Source organism: Dromaius novaehollandiae, chromosome 10 (assembly GCF_036370855.1).
Source record: "Dromaius novaehollandiae isolate bDroNov1 chromosome 10, bDroNov1.hap1, whole genome shotgun sequence".
Lineage (NCBI taxonomy): Eukaryota > Metazoa > Chordata > Aves > Casuariiformes > Dromaiidae > Dromaius > Dromaius novaehollandiae.
In genome coordinates, this window is record NC_088107.1 from 8,183,068 (window position 1) to 8,205,520 (window position 22,453).

The window sequence follows — 22,453 nt, forward strand, 5'->3', positions numbered from 1 at the left end:
GGCTGTGTCTGGGCTTGGCCCCCTCAGCCTAATGGCAGATATCGGTTTTACAAGGTCACAGTCAAACTTTCAGTGTGTCCTAATATCCCTGTGCTTGCAAGTTCGATGAGAGCAACAGCGGGAAAAGCTACACGTGACATATCGCTGGCTGGGACTTCAGCTCCCTTGAACTAACACTGGGAGCCCTGGACTTTATTCCCGGCTCTGCCACCAACCTTGCAAGAGGCACTTTTAACACCGTGCCTCAGTTTCCCAGGTGCTGAAGCAATAATAATTACAGCTAGGCTGTTTGCAAAAGGAGGTTGTTTGTGAACCGCACCATCAAGTGCCAAACCTATCATTATTCCTCGGCCCTGTTATTATACTTAAATCCAGCTTGCTTAAGAATGAAGAGAAGACTCCTGTGAAAAACACACAAATGGTTTCCCAGATCATCATTTTTATTAAAGTTTGCAGGTAGCTGGAAGGAAAAAAAACCCTACAAAATGTAAATAAATGTCATTCAGAGCATTGCAGCAGGGCTGTGCACCAAGCGCTTTCTTCCCGGCAGTGATGAGCACTTGCTGCTCCAAAAAGGCCTCTGTAGTCCGGGGCAATGTCAAGGCTTTTCAATGCATTGCATCATGCAGCTGGCCAGGCTGCAGATTAATCCCAGCCACGGGAGAAGGGCAAGCGCGGCGCGTCTGCAGGCACGCGGAACTGCCATTCCTGGCCATGCAGCGAGTCACAGTGCCGGCTGCCGGGCAAGAGGCCGGCACGGAGCTGCTTCCCAGCACTGACAGCCGTAACACACAACCCCTGTCCTCAGCGCGTGACTCGAACTGGGAACTGCTGGGCATATAAACCCAGACACAGCCAGCAGCCGGAGGGCAGGGGTAGAGCAGAGCTCGTTCCCTCCTGCAGAAGAACGGATCAGGAGCAAATTACGGGCAGCAGCGCTCATGGGTGAGACGGGGCTGGGACCTGAGCGGCACGAGGCAAAGGAGGGCATCCTTCGCCAGCCCACCTCTCCCCGGGTGCCGTGACACAGCTCGCTCCCACCGCAGACCCCAGCACAGCTTTATCGGGTGAACCATCTGGGCTTGGCTAGCAGCGGTAGCAGCAGCTTGGCACGCTAACGGGGCCACGGTGCTCTTCCCAGCGGCTGCATGCAGGGAGCTGCCCGGCCTCCAACCAAACACGACCCGCTGCGGCAAGGAAGGGGCTGGGGGGGGGGGGGGGGGGGATAAAAAAGTTCCAAAGTGCAAAACAAAAGGCACCTGCCTCGTTTCGCTCAGGTGTCTGGCTGCCTGCTCGGCTGGCACCACCACAAAGCTCCCCAGGGCAGCAGCTGCCTCTGCGGGCACCAGGTCAACCCCCACTGCATTCATCTCCCTCAGCCTCCCTCTTCCCCAGAAATATAGTGTTCCCCTCCCCAACCCACCGTTTTTCCCCCAATCTTTCTTTAAAAAAACAAACAAACAAACAAAAAACACACACACCCTTCCAAGTCCCCCAAACATCACCAATGCCATTGCACTGGGACCACTGCATCAGCAGTGGCAAATTCACAGCCTTCAGCAAAATTAAAGTCTCTCCACCCCCTTCTTCCCTAAGAAAAATAATCAAAAAAACAACAAAAAACCCCCACCTAATATGAGCCCCACACTATGTCCTCCTATGACACAGACTGGGGTCCAGCGCCCACCAGAGCAGCCTCCCTTGGCCCCCTCCCACCCCATCGCATTGGTTCACTCAGCCCAACTTCTGCTTGGCATCGGGGCCACGTGGTGGCTGCCAGCCCCTGTGTCCTTGTCACCCTCCCCGCCCCCCGGCACCCAAACCCCAGCCCCACGCTCCCGGCTCAGCCCAGCTCGCTGTCCTCCGCTCGACGGGGCAGCTGCGCGGCTCGGTGGCCCCACTTGGCTGCGGGATGGCTTTGTCCCCGCTGTTCACACTGCCGGGGAAGGGATGCGAAAGGCTCCTTTGAGTAATGCGGGGGCAGCCAGGAGGGGACTCAGTCGCTGCGTTGGCTCTGGCAGAGAGAAAGGGAAATGAATGTGATTCTGGTATCTGGGGAAGAAAAGAGAAAGCTGATTAATACCTGTGTCGCGGCGTTCGGGTGCTCCTGCGCCTGGAGAGATGCAACCAAAAGGCTTTGCGTGCCAGCAGCTCCTGAGCCCCCGGGGTAGCATCGCCACCAGGGATCAGTGGAGGTGGAAAGCTGCTGGTTTATGGATGTGTTTTGGTTTCACAGAGGCGGTGAGAGAGTGGGAGTTCAGCAGGGGCTGGCTCCCAGCGGGCTTGGGAGGAGATCTCTGGAGAAACGACACGGGCATGAAATGCCGAGGGAACCCAAGTTTCAGCTTTTTATATGGTGGGGAGAAGGGGAAAAGACCTTGAACAGACCAAAAAAAAAAAAAAACAAAAAAACAAAAAAAAACAACTCAACCTTTTCTCTTTTTCCACCAGTTCCTCCAAAATGATCTGCACAACCAAAGTTTCCAAGGGGTTGACTAACGCAGTCTGGGGCCAGTGCTCAGACTGCACGTTTCCATCTGCCCAGGGTTAGGAAAAGCCTGATTTTTTTTTTTTTTTTCATTGACTTTACTCCTCAGGCCAGCCACTCCCTGCCAACGCTGCTTGATAAACTGGCTTCAGAGACCAACAGCCGCTTGTAAAGAGCAGCGGCAAAACTGCAGTCCCTGTTTATCCTGCCCTGCTGTTATGCACATGCAAATCGGTTTCCCTAGGAGCCACCAACAGAAATCATCTGCGACTTTGTTCTGGCAATAACAGCGAGGCTGGAACAGGTTTCCAGCACCTAGCCCCACAGCAAGCAGGCTAGCTACAGCGTTTAGGAGACGGGAGATTATCTTGAGGTTTTTAACCAGCCCTGAATAGCCTTTACAGGCATCCGTGGGTTTGGAAAGGGAAGACGTACGGCTGGCACGCGGGTTCTCCAGGGCAGATGTGGACAGAGCCAGGAGCGACACACTGCAGTGAAAACCTGCAGCTTCTCGTAAGGTAAAAATTGACCAAGCTCTGCTCCACGTGGAAGGAAAGCCAAACCAGGGAGCAGTAAAACCATATTTGTAAAAGGCTCGTTATCTACGGCACAATTAAATAATCAGGAAAAGAGTCATTGAACAGATCCGACTTTTATTGCGACTGCAGCCTGGCAGATTAGAGTATAGTTCTGGGCCTGGCACTGCGCCTAAATGTTCACAGGAACTGTGGGGCCAAGGTTCAGCTTTCAGGTGCCACAGCTGCCGCGAAGCCACCGCCCAGCCGCAACCTCACGCGATGGGTGCTGCAGTGTCCACCCAAGAGCAAGATGTGGCAGACCCAGGAAGAAAAGTGTGAGCTGTCATTTGCCCACCAGTCTCGGCTGTCTACAGGCCTCCCTGCGAGGAGGGTCCCGCTGGGGTTGGCAGGCTCGGGGTAGGGGGGGGTCTCCGCTGCTGGAGGTGCGCGGCTCTGCAGAAACACCACGCTGGTGAGCGAGCGGTGACCCGGCGCCTGCCCGGGCCACTAGGGCCTACCCTAGTGGTTCCAGCACTTCCAAGGACTGCAAGTCCAAGCCCTGGTGCTAAATCAGGCACTGCAAGGATGGGAGTCTATATCTCCCGCACCTTGAGTGACTGCGCTAACCACCGTGGGAGGTGGCTCTTCCTGGTCTGAGACGGGAGCAGAGACGTCTCAGGAGCCAGAGAAGAGGGACACAGCTACTGTCCCCGTCGTTTAATCTTCCCCAGCTCTCAGCTGGCTAGTTTCACTTCAGATCCTGAGCTGGGTGCCAAGAGGAGGGAAAGGCCCCTCCTTTTTGTACCTCCGGGAAGCCTACGCCCAAATCCCCCATCTGTCCAACCTGGGGCAGAGATGAGCCTCTCTCCTGTCCTGGGATGATGCTCAACACACCTGACTCCTGCACATGCTGCAGCAAGTTTTTCTGTTTCCCAATCTTCTCCTCTGAAGCTGTTCCACTTTGTATTTCTGTTTTAGCTAAATAGCACAGGAGCAGGACCTGCAACCCGTGGCTCCCTCTTCTCAGGTGATTGCTCTCACTCCCAGGTAAAGACTCTTTCTCTGGCTCAAGCCCATTTTTGACTCCTGCCCTTAGGACCAACAAAAATAAGAGCATTGTAGGGGACGGATAGCTTGGAGAATCCACTTTCTTTCTGGAGACAAGCAGTTTGGAGAACTTGCTCCTGGTAGAGCCTGACATTACCTCTCAGGAAATGCAAAACTATCCACATCAGTTGTCACTTCTGGTGCTTTGATACTAGTCTGTTTGGGACAGAACAGACCACCCAGCATCATTCCCCAAGCTCCTGGTTGGGTCTTGCTTATGTTTATAAATACACAGAGTCTTTATGAGCAGAGCGCTTGGTATCGCATTTCCCTTTCGTAACCATTCGCCTCCTCATGCCGTAATTCCTGTGGGAACCCCAGAGCTGGCTCAGCCAGTTCTATCCTGCATCTTCATCGGAGAGTTAAACACCGGCTTTAGTCAAACTTTGTGCGTTAAACCAGGGTAGAGGCCAGGTGACATGTTAGAGAAGATATTCGAGTGGGTCTCCTCAGAAAGCCCAGCGGAGCAGAGGAAGGCCCCCGGCCCGCTTTGCCCCAGGCGGCACCAGTGAAACCACAGTACTTCTCAGGCCGCTGATCACTGGAGGCACACAAGCTTCCCAGCCACGTGGTGGAAGAGGTTAGGCTCTCACTTCTTAAACTGCTAAGCTTGCTTGATCCCTGGAATTACTGCTGGCAATATGCACTAAATTAATGTCACCCTGCATTCTTGGCAGGGGCACTGGGACGTCTGCTGAAAGGTGTGCTGGCGCGAGGCTGGCCCGGGCTCCGGCTGGGATGGGTAAAGGCCAACCCCCACAGGAACCGTCCCAGCTCATCAGTTTTATGCTTTAAATTAAAAGCAGGCTTGGTGTTTTATGATCGACATTTTTCAGGGACAGCTTATTTAGATTTCAGAGTCTGTATGAATAAAACCTCACTAGTTTATAGGTGAGAAGTGGGGTTTTTTTGTTTTGGGTTTTTTTTTTTCCCTCTCCAAAGGTACAAAGTATTATTTCCTACAGTGCAACCGCCCAGGCCTTTCCCTAGCAGCCTGGCTTGCTCTGCTCAGTAGGGCACCTTGGATCTTTCCTCATGGGAATTCCCCATAGGATTAGCAACAGCTGTGCAGCTGACAAAGTGCTCGGCTACCTCCTCCCAAAACACCCCAGCACTCGGAGAAGATCCCTGGGGAGCGGGGCTGGGCAACCTGCCTCCTGGCTGCCCATCCTTGAAGGAGGAGCCCATAGGGACCAAGGCGCTAGCCAGGCGTTGCAGCAGAGACCCTCACACCCTGGGGGCAAAACCCTTTGGCACGACCACTGCAGGACAACGGAGCTCTTGTGGGACCCTATAGCCCGTTACTCCAAATTTTGGAACCCAGCTGGGCACGCGTGCAGCGAGGACGGGCGCCTGGAGCCTCCCCCTCCGCCGAGCCAAGGCGAACGTGCAGGAGCTCACTGGCACAGCCCGGGCTGTGCGTGCAGGTCGGAGACATTCAGACCTGGCTTTCACTCGCTAGTCTCCATGCTTTGATTTAAGGAGATGTCAGTGGCCGAGGCCATAACAATAAACTTCGTTTAAAAGAAAAAAAAAAAAAAACACCCTCTATAAAAATGAAGTCAAGAAGCATTCTCTCTGGCAAGAACTCATGTATATTTTAAATACGTCTTTTAACCGAAGAGCAGAAATGAAGCCAAAAAGCACATAAAACCTTTATACAGTGACTTTTCACCAGCTTTATTTGCAGGTTGGTAGATATGAGTTCCTAGGTCTCTTGTGCTTGTCCCAAGGCTCCAGATTGCAGGGGAAAATATCTATGTATCCCCCACAAAGCTGTTGATGAGGTCTGGGCTATTCAAAAACAGTACACAGAGGAAAAAGGGAGGAGAGGAAAGTAATGGCTGTGTATATTTGGCGGCTGAGAATCAACTCTCACCTCAAGATATTCCTATTCCTATTCCCAGTGGTGTGGCTGGCATTGAGGTTTAATATTCAGATGCATCTGCTACCAGAGAAAATTAATTTTCAGCTCTAGGATGGCTCTTAAGGGGAGGCCTCATTGACCTGAGCTGAAAATGATGGAGTCCTCACACTCTTTGCTGCAATATTTAATAGCCAAGTGGCAGTTAATTAGATTACTGAGCCACTGTGACAGATGCTAGGCAACGCCTGAGAAGGAGAATTTGGTAAGGCCATTATCTTCCAGTGCTGGAAAGGCTCAGAGAAATCTCATATTAACCCTTTCCACCCTTACCATGCCCTCACTGTGATCCAGTCCATGTTAAAACCAGGCATTTCTCAAATTGAAGGCCAGCATAATGCTCAGGGTGCTTTTCCCACCCCACCGAGTGCTTGAGAAAAGCAGGTGGTCACATTGGGCAAACCCCCAGCAGAGGTGCCAGGAGATCCTCCTCTGTTCCCAGCTGGCATCAAAAAAGAAGCTCCCTGGGAAATGCCAGACCCCTGCAGTAATTCCAGCCCGCTGGGCGATTCCCAGGCACACCAACCACACTAAGTGCGGAGCAGGAAAGTGAGAGGGTGTTAGAGGGTTTGGGCAGCATTCTTTCTTTCCCATATCATGTGAAGTGGATTTTGGTGAAGATATGGAAGAACTTCTCTCCCCACAGTCCCACCTCCCAAATAAAACCCTACGTGAAGCTTGTCCAATCTGCCCCAATATGCCAGGGCTTCCAGGCTCCTTCAGCTAGCTGGTAGTTAGTCTTCAACCACCAAAGCAGGGCTGCACGTATTGCCAGCACTGTGAAATCTGCAGCCAGGCGTAGCAGGGATGTTAGGGATTTCTTGTAAAGATGGTGTATCCAAGTGCCCATGTCAATAGCTGTTTTCACAATGCAAGGTGAGTTTTCTGCCTTTCCTTGGCCAGCTGCATTTTGGCATAGACAGATCAAGATGTGCAAGCCTAAGCAGAGCAAAACCAGTAACCAGACGGGCGGCCAAACATCCCACTAGGGAGGAAAGGAGGAACCAATTACCAGGTCTCCTGGCCCTGTCCTGTCGCTTTGCAGCAGCACTTTCCCTGAGGAAGTGAGAACCAGAGCACCAGAATGAGACAGGATATCATGAGTTTCCACCAGCCTTCTTGTTCTCACACACCTTGAAACACATTCTTCTGGTTACAAAACCCCTTCCCTCCCACTCATGTCTCACATAGAAATCTCAGAAGTTCTGATTTAACAAGCAACAGTCTGGATGCTAAATAAACACCAGGAACATCAAATGCATCATGGCCTCTAAGTCCCTGCTTCTGCTACCCACTGAACTGTAAATACACAGCTTAAAAAGAGATCCAGGATCCTCCAGTATCCCAAGGGTCAGCTGCCCACATAATCATCAGCACCAAACGCATCTCCCAATGCCCAGGAAAAATACCAAACTATTGAGATTTTTTACAAAGCACTTGCTGCCCAAGTGTCTCGCAGATCTCAAATGTAAGTGTGTGTAGACATCTTAATCTGCATTTCCCTCAACCACATGGGGACAGGATGTATTCTAAGGTCATACCCATGTGAGTAGGCATGAACAGATCTGCTCTCCCATACCCACCCACACACAGCAGCTAGCTTAGACACAGCATTATTATAAAGCAGAGAGAAAGATGGAGGCTGGCACATTCAGGTAGCTCAGAATGAGGGCAAAGGAGTTGCTTGCAACCACCTACATGGCTATATAGCCAAGCATCTCTTATGTTATTGAGGGGATCATCTTGAGACAAGAAAAAGCAGGAAGCTAGTTAGACTTAAACATCACAGAACTGATTATTCTTTTCTGGTGCTTTGTCTCTCCCTTCAAACATACCCTTCTCATAAAAGGTGAGCAAACTGGAACCTTGGCTTCAGCATGGTGTGGAGACGCATTTGAGGCGAGACAACAAGTTTCATTTTTAGCAGAAGAGGCCCTTACCTTATTGTATTCCTGGATATTAGCCCCAGGCCCCTAACCCTCATGACGGCAAATGCTTCCAGGTGCTGACAAATGCTGTGGGGATGAGTGAATAAGGCACCGTTGTGATACAGTTCCACGTGTCTGACGTAGGGTCATAGCAGTCCAGTGTTTTGCACCTCTGAGTCCCAAAGTAACCCCCCACCACATAGAGTTTATTCCCCGAGGCCAGAGCATGGCACGACATGCGCTTGGCTGTCATATCCCCAATGCGCGTCCACTGGTCCGTTTCGCAGTCAAAGCGGTAGGCGGACGCTGCCGTGAACTCTGTGTCTCCCCCCATGATGAAAATCTGGCTGCCCAGGACAGCAGCTGCAGTGTAGCGCCAGGGCTGCGGGCATTCTGCTTTGATCGTCCACCGATTCTCAACTGGATCATAGCACTGCACTTTGGACACCATGTCCCGGTGAATGCTGGTCCCACCGAAGACAAAAAGCTTGAGCCTGGCGCTTACCACAGCAGCATTGCTCACTCCATCTCTCAAAGGGGCCACCATCGTCCATTTGTTGGATGTGGGATCGTACTTCTCCACTTGCTTCAAGGAAACAGAAGGTGATGCAGGAAAGACCCCAGCTACTGCAGTGTGTCCACCAACCACATACAGGCAGTTCTCCAATTCAGCTGAGCCGTGCCCAAACCGAGCTATTAACATTGGGGCAGCTTTTGACCATTCCTCATGAACAGTGTCATACACCCATACATCTTTGGAGACGCCATTTTCTGAGCCCCTACCTCCAGTGATATATACTTTGCAGCCAATGGCACAGGCACTAAACTCCTTCCGTGGACTTGGCAGGTCTGCTTTGGGGATAATTTCCTTTGCTTTGTGATCCACTTGGTAGATCTTATCACACATGAAGGTCTGTCCTCCCAGGATCAATAAGGTGTGCCCAGCTTTGCGAGGCCTGGCACAGGGGCTGGTGACCACTCCATCATTCTGGAGGATCTTCTTCTTGCACTGAATAGCTTCATCCAAGACAAGTTTGTTTCTTTCATCGACCATGATGAGGTCCTCACAAGCCAAGGCTTCCTTGAGGCATTCAGAAGGAAGTAAGGCCAGGCGAACGTTCCTCAGAAGCTCTGGGAGATAAGCCTTCCGCTCTTCCAGATCGTATTTTACCCACTGGATGACAGCCTTGAAGACCTTTTCTTCATCTTCAATTTCCAACTCATCACTGGAGATGAGGTCCAGAAGAGTGTCCTTGGAAAGGTTGTTGAAATCCTCACTCTTGTGAACAGTTTCAAAGTTGACCAGGCACATCCTCCAGGAGAGCTCATAGAGCCTCCGGCACTGATGAGCATCCGAGAGCAGCATCATGCCCAGGCAGTTGGAAGGGTAGAGGTTCTTCTCCAGGAACTCAGCTGCTGCATCTCGGACATCATGGAACTGAAGCATGTCTCCAGCCTCCAGGAGGGACTCTGCATTTTCCTCATTAATGATGATCCGAGAGGAGTAAGCAAAGTCCAACAGCAGCTCGAGCACCTCCGGGTGCAGGCTGTCGTGGAAATTCACCTCATCATCCAGGCTTTCACGGAGGCCATTGCTAAACATGGCTTCAAAGTACCTGCTAGAAGCAGCCAGCACTGCCCGATGGCATGGGAATGACCTGTTTCCTGCCCAGAGGGTGACATCGGTGAACATGCAGTGCTTCCGGAGGGTGTTCAGATGGGACAAGACGCAGTCTGGGTGGGAAGCTTTGTGAAAAAGCAAGATGTTCATGGAGCCGGTGCTAGTTCGGGATTTACGGTTCTCATGGACGCTGACTGACATGATGACAGAGTTATTGCCTGCAGAGAAACAAACAGAAAATACCTAATTATTTTCTTGTCCTTATCAATGTGGGGCATTGAGCCAGCAGCAGAACATATGCATTTGCTACCTGTCCCTGACACATAGTCAACACACCTCAAACACAAGACACCAGCTGACACCCCAGCGCTAGACTCCTCCTCGCTTTGCCACTGCTCCTGCACCCTGAATTGCAGAGTCTGTGCCTATTTCAGCTTAAGCACCCTCATATCTTCCTAAAGTTTAACTTAGGCTGAGCAGGGTGGAAAGGGAAGGTGGGGGGGAGAGGAAATTCTGCACTTTGGTTTCAGCAATGAAGCAACAAAGTGAAGCAATCAAAACCCAAACTTGCTCGTAAATTGGCTCAACAGCCCCTAGAGGGTATTGGCAAACCGCAGAAGAGTTACTTTTCCTTAGAAAACAGCATTAAGAGAGCAGTCTATCCAGGATAAAGGGCACCAGTCTGTTCTTGGCTCAGCAGAAATCACATTTGGCTTCTGCGTGCATGAAGATTATTGCAGGTTTAAGAAAGCCAATTGTTACTGCTTTTATTTAGGGGATATATAGCTACTAGCACAAGCCAAAAGTTTTGAATTGTAGTTTTGGTTGATAAATCTCATCAGACACTTCATGTGACAACCGCTTTGCAGTACAGACAGACGTCAGAGAGCAAGACAAAAGAGAGTTAACTTATGTTCTTTAAGCAGACAGGCAGAAGCAAATACAATGTTTTTATTAACTCCTATTTCATTTAAGCACTGCCTCATACCTATTCATTGCCATGGAACAAAAAGCCTTTAGACGAATCAAATTAGCAGAATTTAGAAGATAGATTCTAAGTCGTTTGCTCTAAAATGTTTTAGCCAGCCCAAGTTTTTTCCCCCGTGTAACTAAAGTAGATAGATGGATATGCATGCAGCCCTCTTACAGCAGAAAGTCAGTACTGAAGTGGAGAAATTGGTAGCACAACCGTCCTGAATTTTGAAAAATGAGCCTTTCAAAAGCAGGGGGCTGGAAAGAGCCTGAGACTTAAACGAGGAGCGTGATTTTTCAAAGTCAAACACACTAAGGTACATGGGGAAAAAAAATCTGATTATTAAATGCAGAAAGCACAAAGCATCTGAGCCAATCCATCAGGCGCAACACGCACAAGGGAAGGAAAGCTTCGGTTTGCACATTTAAATACACAAAGATATTTCTCCTCTAGCAGCTCTGGCACACGCGCGTCCATCCTTACCTCCCGGGGAGCCGGCGCCAGCGCCCCGGTCTCGGCTGCCAGGCCTCCGCTAAGGGACCCTGTGACAGCAGGCGGAGCAAAGCCACTGCGCCAGGCGGCATCCAGTTTTCGGTGATAGGAACTCTAAGCTGGGGAAAGTCGGCTCAATTTACGGGAAAAAAAGACTGCTTGAGAAACAGCATCCGGCTTGGCGGGACCTCCCCTCTCTCGCCCAACACTGCCCTTTTTTCTTCCCTTTCTATCCCTCCGCCTCCCCAAAACACCACAGTTCTGCTTTTCAGCCCACTCCCTCCCCACCATGCTCTCCCACAACGCAGGTCAGAGCTCCAGCCACATAATTCCTTGGAAATCATTAATTAGCAAAACAGATACAGCTGGGGAAGATTTTTTTTTTTTTTTTTTTTTTTTTGTTTTAAACTTGCTCTTTGCAGCCAGAGGATTTTTTAGGGTCTCTCCCCGCCTCCCGGGGTCCTTGCCTCCATCTCCTGCGGGAAAGCCGGGATCACGCAGCTCCCGCCGCCCAGCCCGGCAGCCGGGGCCCCGCGGGAAGACGCGGAGGCCGTGCCAGCAGCATCCCCCGCGCGCCGTGCGGCCCCACACGTACCCAGCCGCCGCCTCATCCCGGCTAACGGGGCTCCGTTCCCAAACCGCCGCCGAGAAGCGAGCGGAGTCGCCGGGGTGCTGCAGGCGCGGCCTGCAGGCTCCTGATTCACAGGGCAAGGGCCGAGGCGGGACGGGGGCGCGGGCCGGCCCCCCACAGCCGTGCTGGCCCTGACCCGGCCAGCGCCGCCCTCCCACGCTCCGTGGGCGGACGAGCTCAGGCCCAGGCCGACCGCCAGACCCGCTGCCTGAGTCGCCCTCTCCTCACGCGCCTCCTGTCCCCCGGCCTGCAGCGCCTCGGGCAGCACCTCGGGCCGGGGAAAGGGTCTCTGCCCCGAGCGGCGTGGAAACCCGCACGTGCCCCAGCGGCCCCGGCTCCTAGCCGCCCTGCGAAGCAGGCAGCAGCATCGCCGCAGCTGTTTTGATTTGGCCCTGCCAACATCCCTACGGCCTGCGTCTGAGGCTGCCAAACTCGTTCCGCTTGTGACGGGCGGCTGCGTGTAATCAAGGCTCCCAAACAGGAAGGAAAATGCCATTACTAAGCGGCGGAGCTGCACCCCGGCACGCATCTGAAGGAAATGGTCTCCAGAGTCTACACCCAGCGCAGGGACAACGCTAATTCAAGAGGTTATATGGATTCCCGAGCCAAATCTCTATAACGCTGAACTGAGGAAAACAAATGAAACATTTATGAGTCTGCTAAAAGCTATCGATTCAGATTCCTGTGCCTACAACCTCAGAAACCACCCTGCCAGCGCTATTGCTTTTTTAGCTCACAGCTCAGGTCAGGCATTCACCGTTAACCTTTGGTTTGCTTATCCACAGAAAATTAAGCAATTCATATAGGACAGCTAGGGAAACAAACAAAAGATTACAGGAAGGCAACATTATTTTTTTTTGAGACTAAGAATAGAAAAGCCGCTACTCAGAATGGAAGGGGCAGGTCATTTAGAAATGAAAAATGCCTATATAAAAGCTGCAGCAGAGCTGCTGTGATTATTAAAAAACAAAAAAGTCAAGCATCTAACATCAAACGTCTTACCCAGGGCAGTGGGTAACCGAATAGTATTTTTATCCAACCGGTATTGAACAGCATCTGGGAAACGAGCAGGGAGTCCCCGCGAGGACTGTTGGCCACGCCGCAGATGTCCCGCTGCTGGTCCCCAGCACGGCCTGAAGCCGGAGGGCCTCCCTGGAGCAGGGCTATGACACTGGTGTCACTGGTCACGGATCACCCGGGCTAAGCACCCCAATAAACTGAAACTTAGGCAGCCTCTAAACTCAGGTGCACGGCCACCTCACCAGCGAGGCTTGCCCTGTATTTTTCAGCAATTCCCAAACAGCTTGTTTTGAGGGCAAACAGCGAAGGGTGCCTACTTCTTGAATCCTGCTGGAGCTGGACACGAACAGGGAAGCAGTACAGATTCATTCTTCCCTCCGCCCACACCCCCCTGCATCTCAATCTACCAGACACTTTGGCATCATCCCACACGTATCGGATGAACAGAAACTGCAGGCAGCAGCTATTTTATCTGATGGGTTTTTTGCATAATCGGTAGCCTTCTGCACCTCAGAAGCCCAAAACTGAAAGGATCTTCTACACTTTGTATGCTTAAATTTAAGCAATATTTAACTGCAGTGACGAACAGAGCTGACACGTACTCTCAGGCACTTCTCAGAAGTGGCTGCACGTAGAACAGAATTTGGCCTCTACCACATTCCTGCTCTCGCTTCTTCAGCTACTGAACTAAAGAGAAAAAACAGAACCACTCAGGGGGAGGAATATTTTGCACAAAGAAACCTGTCAGCGTCTCTTTCCAAGCTCCCACCTGCTCTGCAGGAGCTCAAGGGGTTATCCGAACTCGCAGCTGCATCTGCCACCGTGCAGGAAGCTATCACGAGAATAGGCGCGTCAACGTGAACAGCAGAAGGCATGACCTGAACAAACCGGGTCATGGATTTCTCCATGCTGTAGTCATTTTCTTTTCCCCTCTGAAAGGCAGTTATTAAAAAAAAATATGTCTACTGCATAGTCTTTTAGAGGCTTTCATTGCACGCAGAGGCAGATGATAACTCTTATTTCATATGGATGAGGGCATAGGGGCATCAGCTTTTTGACAGCTATCCAATGTTTTCTGCTAGCTTTAATATTCTCCTGGCTCTCTGAAGCCTTTGTATAGCAGATCTAGGAAAGGCAAGATTTTTCCAGCACAGCAAGATAAGGAAGCTTTGGAAAATCCTTTCACTCACCCACATATGGAAGACAGCAACTGAGGAGAAGGGTAAACTTGGCTCGGGGAGAAAAGACCCCTCTGATCTCAGCTTATAAAGAAAATGCCTCTGCAGGCTCTGGACAGGACAAAGCTGGCAAAGAGAACAAGGGGAGAAAGCAAAACCACAGAGCTGGCCAAATTCCCCACTCAAACAATGGCCACAGTTCTGTCTGAACAGTTCCTGCTCCTACAAACCACTGCCCTAGAGGAAGGCTGCCTCTCACGGGCCTGCAGGTGGCCATTTCATAAGCTCCACTTCAGGCAGCTGGTATGGGTAACTTAGAAGAGCCTCAGGAAATATTCTAGTATCTCTCAGAAAATCCAAGCAGCCCTTAGAAACCCCAAAGCCAGGTCAGCCCCTAGTCTCCAATCACAAGACAACTGCACGTGAGAGGACAGCTTAGAAGCCTGTTGACATATGAACTGTTCGCTTAGGTAGGCTTGGTTCCCCTCTCCCACCCCATCCTTTAACCAGCAGACCATCCACGATCCTCCCGTTTCATGCACTATCTGTAGGGAATTCCCAGCTGGTCTGGCCAACACCTTGAGAGCTGACTCTGGCTTCCCCACATGGGCTGTACGGTTGGCCCGCTGACTTGCACAGCGCCACATCTGTTCCCAGACCAGACAGCCGAGACGCTGCTTAATTTTAAGAGGACAATACCTGAGAGTGAATAACACGTTCCCTAGCGGGACTTCGGGGTTCAAGAATCATTTCTACTTAGAAATGCAAAACTACAGGATTTAGAAGTGCTCTCCCAAGACCGTAATGGTTGTCTGAACACCAACAAAGAGCCCAAATCGCATGAACTGAACCTGGTACTTGTCATTTGCCAATGACACTTCAGGAGAAAAGCAAGGAAACAGTTTCTTTCTGCCCTGCTCAACCGAGAATTATTAAAGTAAATAAGCTGTAAAGTTTGCCATTGGCTCAGTTTAGAAGCCCTAGAAGAAGCCCTAGAAGAAGCTGCTCACGCAGCAGCGCAGGCTGCAGAGCCACCGCTCTCCCAAGGCTCCATTTCTCCCGACTGCAGTGATTTATGCACAGGACGTTGTGTGCTCTCTGCTAGGGGCTTTTATTATTAGAATTTAAATGCTAACCATGTGATTTTGATTTCAAAGGCTTTGGGCCCAGGAGAGCTCTCATCATATACTTTTTTTGATTTACTCCAATTCATTTTGGCTGCTTCTCTTTCTCCTGCCACGTGGGAGCTAGTCGATGCTCTGAATTCAGAGCCTGCAGAGGAACAAGGACGGCAGCTACCACCTCTTCACGTGCACCATGCTGGGACATGATATAACAGCACCATTACGTGAAGGGCCCTCAAGCATCTTTGTTGATCAGGGCCTTTTTCTTCCATCCATCCACATGACCTCTCAGACCCAGGGAGCATTAAGGAGGAGAGGGCAAATTTGTCTGCCTGCATACAAATACGATAAATCAATATGTTCACATGAACCAGATCAGCACAAAACGGCCACCAAGGTAACGCCAGACGCGGCTGGCCGCAGGCTAGCGCTCTCCTAACGAGCCCAAAGCAACTTCTGCACAGTCAAAGGAACGACAGCTATAAACCACGACCCTCCATCCCCGCTGCTCCATCCCCCCGGGGAAGCTCTGCCCCAGGGACGGGAAGCGGGAGAGCAGCACGACGGCTGCCGGGGCTGCGGCAGCACGAGACCCCATCAGGCTGCCCTGGACCCGGCGCCCACGGCAGTCAGCCACACGCCCCTCTGCCTACGTGCTGGCCCGGGCTATGACCTATAGCCGCCCCTTCCAAACCAGAGCAGACCTGCCTCGAGCCGTCCTCGAGTCCGCAAGACTCATTTTTTCTCTCTGGTTTCACAATATCGGTGCTTTGGGGTGAAATGCCACCTTGAACGCAGACAAAGTTCAGCTTCTCCCTGGAAGCAGTGGGATAAATTCTCTACCTATTTAGTAGCTCCCTACTCGCTCATCCCAAATATTTGTGCTTTCAGACGCCTTCATGTGCCTCCGATGCCCAGTGCTTGGGCCAGCCATGCCATTCCAGGACAAAATTACTCATACAGAAGAGCCAATTCCCCTTCTTACTATGCAGAGTAGCAATCTAGAAACCTGAAAACTCACCCACTATTTCATTTTGCCAGGAAGGAGTTTTTCGGTGAGGTTGTTCAGGAGACAGCGGTCCGACAACACGCTGCCAAACGCACAACGGGATAAAGCTGCGATTTGGAAGCGAGGAAAGCGAGGTCTCAAGGGAAAGTCGAGGGAGCTCAATCCCATGCAGGCACTTACCTGTGCAGAGACACAGCTCAAGCTTCGAAAGGGGAACAAACAACAGAAAACAGAGAAAGTCGGTGGGGAAGGCAGACAGAAAACAAGGAAGAGGAAGGAGCAAACCTAGCGTTCAGCTGCTTTTCACGTCCCTGCATAGGCAGGGCAACACAGCGGACTATCAGGCATACAGCTCAGAGGGACCTGTCAGAAATGCCCAGTGCTAATAACGCCCTTTTTCTAAAGAGCGCTTGAGATGAAAGGAGTAAAAATAGCACCTGGCACTTAGCGTAACACTGCACTTGCTGGGCTGCTGCCAGGCAGGCAGCAAGGACCTTCGTTATGCCTTCCCTCGGACACGCCGGCTACCGCGGGCTCTGTCCACCCCTACCGAGTGCTTAGCAGCAGACTTTGCACTCTTTTTTTTAAAAAAAAAGGGTATTCTCCAGCAGCTCCAGCGAGTTCAGTGGTTTGCCCATATCGTTCACATTCATACCTCTTTTCACAGGATGACTAATGCAGTGGAAATGCAACTGTGATTTTTCACCCTGCAGTTCAGGCAACGTAACTCTGCCTTGAATCAGTGGGTACCTCTGCAACACAGTTGGATTTGGCCTTCCTGACAAACTGTCCTTTCATCGTATTTGCAAATAGGCAAGCAAAGAAAAGGAAAAGCAAAGAAATTCTGCCCCAAAAGCAGAATTTCTGATGCTGTCCCAACCTTTTTGAGGAGAAGGCCTCCATTACCGTTTCTTCTCCCCTTATTTTCTCATTTTCTACTCTGTCCTATACTTCCTACACCACAGACCATGTGAAAGGCTGCTCTGTTGGCTCAGAGAGAAACTGGGAGGTTTTCCAAGCCCAATTCTGTAGGCTCCAGGAGATCAGATTGTCTGAAGAAGGTCCGGGCACGTATCTCATCTTCAGCATGCTTACTCAAGCAAATCTGACCTCAGACACTTGGTCTGTCCATCACTGTTTCGTATCCCATTCTCAGCAGTACCCACTTTCCCTCCCTTTAGCTCTGTGCCCCACTCTGAGCCCAAAGCCACCACAAGAATCTACTGAATGCCACTTACAATAAAAATCAAAAGCAGTATTTCAAGCGGTACCAATTAGCTAGCTTCTTGTTCCATCTTGCAAAAGCACTGGCAAAAGGGGCAATAGTGGCTTAAACCTATAAGAAACAAACTAATCTGAGCCAAAGGAGGCTGCATTCCAGCCAAAATAAAAGTATCTGTAGGAAATTTGCTTTGCATGCAATAGATGCAGTTTTATTTGTAAAGCAGACATGGGACTTGCTACTCCGCAGCTGAATTACTCCGTCAAGCTTCTTAAGCTACCTGTGAGGCAATCAAATAGAGTTCATGCTCACCCCTAAGCATGCTGGCTTTGCAGTTCCTGGGAATACCACACCCTCCCACCACCACTATCCAAATCCGGATAAATAACACTTTTAGCCACAGTTCAGGCTCCAGACAATAGCTTTTCATTACTACGCCTTAGCCCCAGTGGATCTTTTCAGAGCCCATGATTCATTTCAGAGGCTGCTGCAGGGTTTTGTCCTTGCAGCCTGCCCTCCAGCTCACCAGTGAATGAATTCCATTCTGCTACATCAATCACAGTGGGTTTGCAAAATGAATGCAGGGCTGCAGAGCAGGCTAGCAAGTTTTCAGTCCCCTGTCTCCCAGATTATACTCAAAAAGGCTCCGAAATGGAAACAATCTACTCGAGCACAGTATCTACCCGAACCCCATCTGGGCAGGATAAAGTCCCTTTCAAGCAAGCCAGATTGCTAATGTACTGCAAAAGGGGAAAGGCCTCCAGTACTTCAAATACAGACAAGCAGAGCCACATGCCACTTCCCAGGGAGAGTTTATAGGATATGTGGTATATGTCAAATTAATGCCAGAATAACCACTGCAGTTGCTGACTCCAGAAAGCCTATTCAGATCCTCCCACTCTCTCTTCACACTGTGCCCAGCTCCCAGCACTGAGGCTGGCAAAGCTGAGAGCTCAGATGGTCAGGCTAATCGGAGGCCCTGCTGCACACGTTCATACCAAACAGGTCCGTCTCCCTATTGCGAGGGCAGGATTTGATTTTTGGGCCTGGCCAGTTAACCTGGTGTTTTGTTCTATTTTCCCTGCTCCTCTGCCAGGCAGGAGATCTTGGTGCAACTGCCAAGTTCAATTAGCAGGAGCTGCTTCGCAGTTCTGGCCGGAGTTCAGCACGCCACGCAGAGCCCTGGAGACGGGAGGCCCTCACATCTCCATAACTGATGAGCCAGTGATGTTGACGGACACGGAGGACAGCTGTTCCCAGCTGGATTTTAAACCACTGACAGATATCTAAGGGCCCTAAGCTGCAAAAGAGGGCATTGCTCATTGCCCTCTGGCTCTGGGCAGAAGGAATAACAGTGATACCAATCTCCAACCTTGAATTTCAGCTAACACAGCATCAAATGGGGTACTCTGCTTGCAAGGTACCGGATCACAGCAGAAGCATTGCACAGCCCAGGCTGCCCTGGGCATCTCTGCATGCATCACAGGCAAACCAGTAAGAAATTTGCCTCACCACAATCTGACAGGCTATCATATAAAGCTGGTAGAGCTTCCAAAGTCTAATGGTCAGCAAGCAGACAGTGGTCATGGGATATGCAACATTCCCAGGGTCGGGTGAGGGGGGGAGGACAGAGCAGCCTTTACTGGCCGGAATGATGCTAACAGCCACTGAGGGGCTATAAAGTTGATCAGCAAAGACAGACTGATGTGATGGTGGTTAAAGGTCACACGAGGAGGCCTGGGGGGGCTTGTTACAGCTAAACACTTTCTAGGCGGCACTCCAGCAGCCACTGTTTGCAGCCAGGCTGGCCACATTCACTGCAATTCAATTACAGTCTATAAAAGGCAGGAGTAAATCTACGTCTCGGGACAAGTGCTGACATTACTTCTTCAAACCTGCCCCTTCCACAGATGCAGAGTGGCGGCGGCTGCCGCTGGCACGGACACCCAAGCCCGCTCTGCCCATCCCGCTCCACCTCCGGCCACCCCAGGCCGCGACACTGCTTGGCACCGTCCCTTTTGCACCGCTGCCGCTTCCCTGCCACCTCGCAGCACGCTGCCGCTGCTCTTCCACCTCTGCAGACAGCCACGTCCCGCCCTGCCTGTCCCACTCACGTAGCTCATCCACACCAGCTAAAGCTCCCTCCGGCTGTTAGGAAGCACCTGAAATCCCGTGGGCTTTGGGGAGCCGATGGTCAGCACCGCAGGGACAAAAACGGTATCATAATTCACACGTACATATAGATACATACACACTCCTTTCTTGCCCTTGACTATTCACAATCATGAACTCAACACTACTTCCAGCACCGGGGGGACATTACACGTTACAAACCCCCACACACACTCATTTTCGCACATTCGGAGTATGTGTCACGCAGCCACTCGTCGTCTGTTCCCAAGCTGTCCGCCTTCACACGTTTCATTTGCCCAGCTCCTGCAATCACAAGCTTTTCAACCAGCCGCCTCTCCTCTTCAAAACCTCATCAGAGACCTGGCGCCGGCCTCGCTGCTCGAGTTACCCACGCCTGCCCCAAGCACGGCACGCGAGGCGGCCCCAGGGCACAGCTCGCACACACGACAAGGCTGAGGAACTGCGGATAGTGATCCCAAAAGACTTCATGCTCAAAAATGAACAAAAAAGGATCAGAAGTCTAAGTTCCCCAGTGCTGTAGCTACTTAGTCTCCTGTGTCTGCATCACAGTGCTACTACTCTCCTGCAGCAAATTCCACTGGTTTTAGCCCTAAGATCCTGTGTCCACACCAAACCTTCCCCTTGCAAAGCAAACTTCCCCCTGTGCCTCTCCCCCAAGCACTTTGCTGAGCGCAGTCCTATCACAGAGATAAACCATAGCAGAAGGTTAGAGACACAAGAGGGAAAACGTGTCTTCAGATAAGATGTGATGCCAGGTAGCACACAGGACAGGGGACACGGGGAGGCCCCAGCAAGGCTCCCATCCCACCAAAAAGATCCTTTGGGAGATGGACAGAGAAGAGAGAGAGTACAAGAGTCCCTCGGACCTCTTTTATACCCACCCTGGAAGGGCTATTCCTGGGGCAGCAATGAATAACACAGCTGTGTTAATCGCAGCAGCTGGCCTCCACCTGAAACGCGCCGGGTGTATTACAGACGCATCAGGTCGTTTCTGCGGTGGGTTCAATAAAAACAAGCGTCACAAGACACAGGAAGGAGGGAGAAGAGAAAGGAGGTTTACATAGTTTAAAGGTTAGAGAGAGTCATTTGTTTGTGCCGGCACTCTGGATCTGTCCTGGAGAGAAAGAAACGTATTTGGAGGACGGGTACAAACGTCAGGGCCGTGATGCAGCGACCGGGCAAGCCGCTCCGGGGCAGACGTGCAGAGGCGCCCGGGCGAACAGAAGCCGGCTGGGGCGCTCGGCCTGAAGGACACCGCTAGGCGCCTCCTGATGAGAGGCTGAGGACGGACGACTTTGAGAGCACAGCTTTTGCTGACTCCAAAAAAAAACCAGTCAAACAAACAAACAGCCTAGGAGTGAACGTCGGTGCGTGACAAAAAAGTAAAGAAAAAAGAGGAAGAAAACAAAAAATCTCTGCTCGTAAGCTTTGAAATGCAAAGGGGCCTGCAAGAGCCAAAGTAATCAAAGCAACGGGGAACTGTTTTTTCCTCTGTCAGCTCAGATCAGCCACTTATAAAAAAAAAATTGCATGCTTCTAAAAAAGGTTTCTCCAACTTATTTTATCACAAACACTTTGGAATTTGCATCCCTTAAACCACAGGTTCAGCTTTGGGGAAGCACACATACAACAAGAAAAGCAAGGACGCTTTACTGTCATGTTCTAGATGCGAACGGCAGCTTTCTGCCTTTTACGAGAAAAGCCCGTTGCCCCCCTCGATACTGCAGCGGCAGCTTTCCAAGCAGGTGAAACCCGCACGGGAGACGCGACGCTGCAAAATCACAAGAGGAGCGATAGCACCAGTTAGCCGGACAGCACGCTGGGTCTCCCCCACCACGGGTTAACCTGTGGCTCAATATATATATCTTAATGTAATAGATCTCTTCCCCTCGCAGCGCACTTTAACAACAGCGACCGGCCCTGCTCGGGGCCGGCAGCACCCACGCGTGCCCCGGGCATCCACGGGGGCGAGAGGTGGCTTTGCTCCGCTGCTCGCCGGCTGGCAAACGGGTTTTTGAGGAAACAACTCACCTCCTTTATGCACGCTCGGCAAAGCGGGACGCCCAGCGGCTCCGCGCGTGGGAACCCCCCACGGGGGAGCGGGGGGGAGGGTAGTCGCGGCTCCCGCCACCCCCGCGCGCCCCGCTCCGTGGCCGCCGCCGCTGCCCCGGGCCCGCCGCGAGGCGGCTCCCCCCGGCGCGCAGGGCCGCGGCCGCGCGCACTCACCGGCCCCCGCGCGCTGCGATCCGCGGCCGCGCCCCGCCCGCGCCGGCCCGGCCCGGCCCCGCGCGCTCCCTGGATACAATGTAGCCGGCGGGTGGAACGCGCCGCGCGTGGGACCCGGGGGCGGGGCCGGCCGCCGCGGCCGCCGCCACTCAGGGAACGCCGAGCCCGTGACGCGCGCCGGGACGGCCTCTGCGCCCCGCCCCGCTGCGGCGCGGCGCATGGGAGGGGGCGGGCCCGAGCCCAGCGGCGCGGCCAATCGGAGGAGAGGAAGGGGGCTGAGGGGCGGGGCGATGCGGTTGGGCGCCCCCGGGTCCTAAAGCCCGCCTTTTCCTCCTGCAAAGCCCCTTTGGCACTGCGCTCCCTCCTGTTGCACGTCCAGCGCAGCGCGCCCGGCATCCCCGGGGGTCTGCAGTCGGTGAACACGCTCCAGTTCTGATGCTCATAAAAGTCGCCCGGGAATTGGGCTCTTGGCTGTACGTGGAGAGCGGGATTGGCACCCTCCGGCTCGCTATCCCTGCGTGTCGCTCCCCCAGCTTCAGCCTGGCACGAAAACCCAACCCCACAGCTGGGGCAGGAAAACTTCCGATGAAGCTAAGGCAGATTCCTTAAGCCTCCAGTGTTAGCTCAGCGGAACTGCGATGCATGGGTAGTGTAAGGGTCAGCGAAATCGCAAAGGGCCCCATGGCCTGCAAGGAGTCGCAGAGAGGTTGGGAGCAGCCGGCAGGTCCGCCGGTGCGTGTGCCTCCTGGACGGGACGGGCACTCAGTCACTGCCTCCCTTTGGAGGGAGCCGGGTGGGTCAACGCAACGCTTCCTTCATCAAGCATTACAGGACTGAC

At 52.2% G+C, this 22,453-nt stretch overlaps 1 protein-coding gene across 6 annotated transcripts; it reads right to left on the reverse strand.

Annotated features, from left to right (window-relative positions):
• Positions 1 to 419: 419 nt before the first annotated feature.
• On the reverse strand, positions 420 to 21,829 carry KLHL25 (kelch like family member 25). Of its 6 annotated transcripts, none has more exons than XM_026104351.2 (3): positions 11,043 to 11,612; positions 7,978 to 9,804; positions 420 to 2,014 (listed from the first exon to the last, which is right to left on the reverse strand). In XM_026104351.2, the coding sequence occupies exon 2, from the start codon at positions 9,785 to 9,787 to the stop codon at positions 8,018 to 8,020; it is 1,770 nt and encodes a 589-aa protein (XP_025960136.1). In that variant the 5' UTR covers positions 9,788 to 9,804; positions 11,043 to 11,612; the 3' UTR covers positions 420 to 2,014; positions 7,978 to 8,017. The 6 variants fall into 6 exon arrangements, with proteins under 6 accessions (XP_025960136.1, XP_064373292.1, XP_064373291.1 ...); XM_064517222.1 differs by lacking the exon at positions 420 to 2,014 and adding an exon at positions 11,647 to 13,377 and having other exon boundaries at positions 3,125 to 9,804; positions 11,043 to 11,170; XM_064517221.1 differs by lacking the exon at positions 420 to 2,014 and adding an exon at positions 11,647 to 13,377 and having other exon boundaries at positions 3,125 to 9,804; positions 11,043 to 11,184.
• Positions 21,830 to 22,453: the final 624 nt, after the last annotated feature.

Coding starts and splice junctions, on each gene's coding strand:
- KLHL25 (XM_026104351.2), bottom strand. CDS start 9,787: ATGTCAGTCAGCGTCCATGAGAACCGTAAATCCCGAACTAGCACCGGC.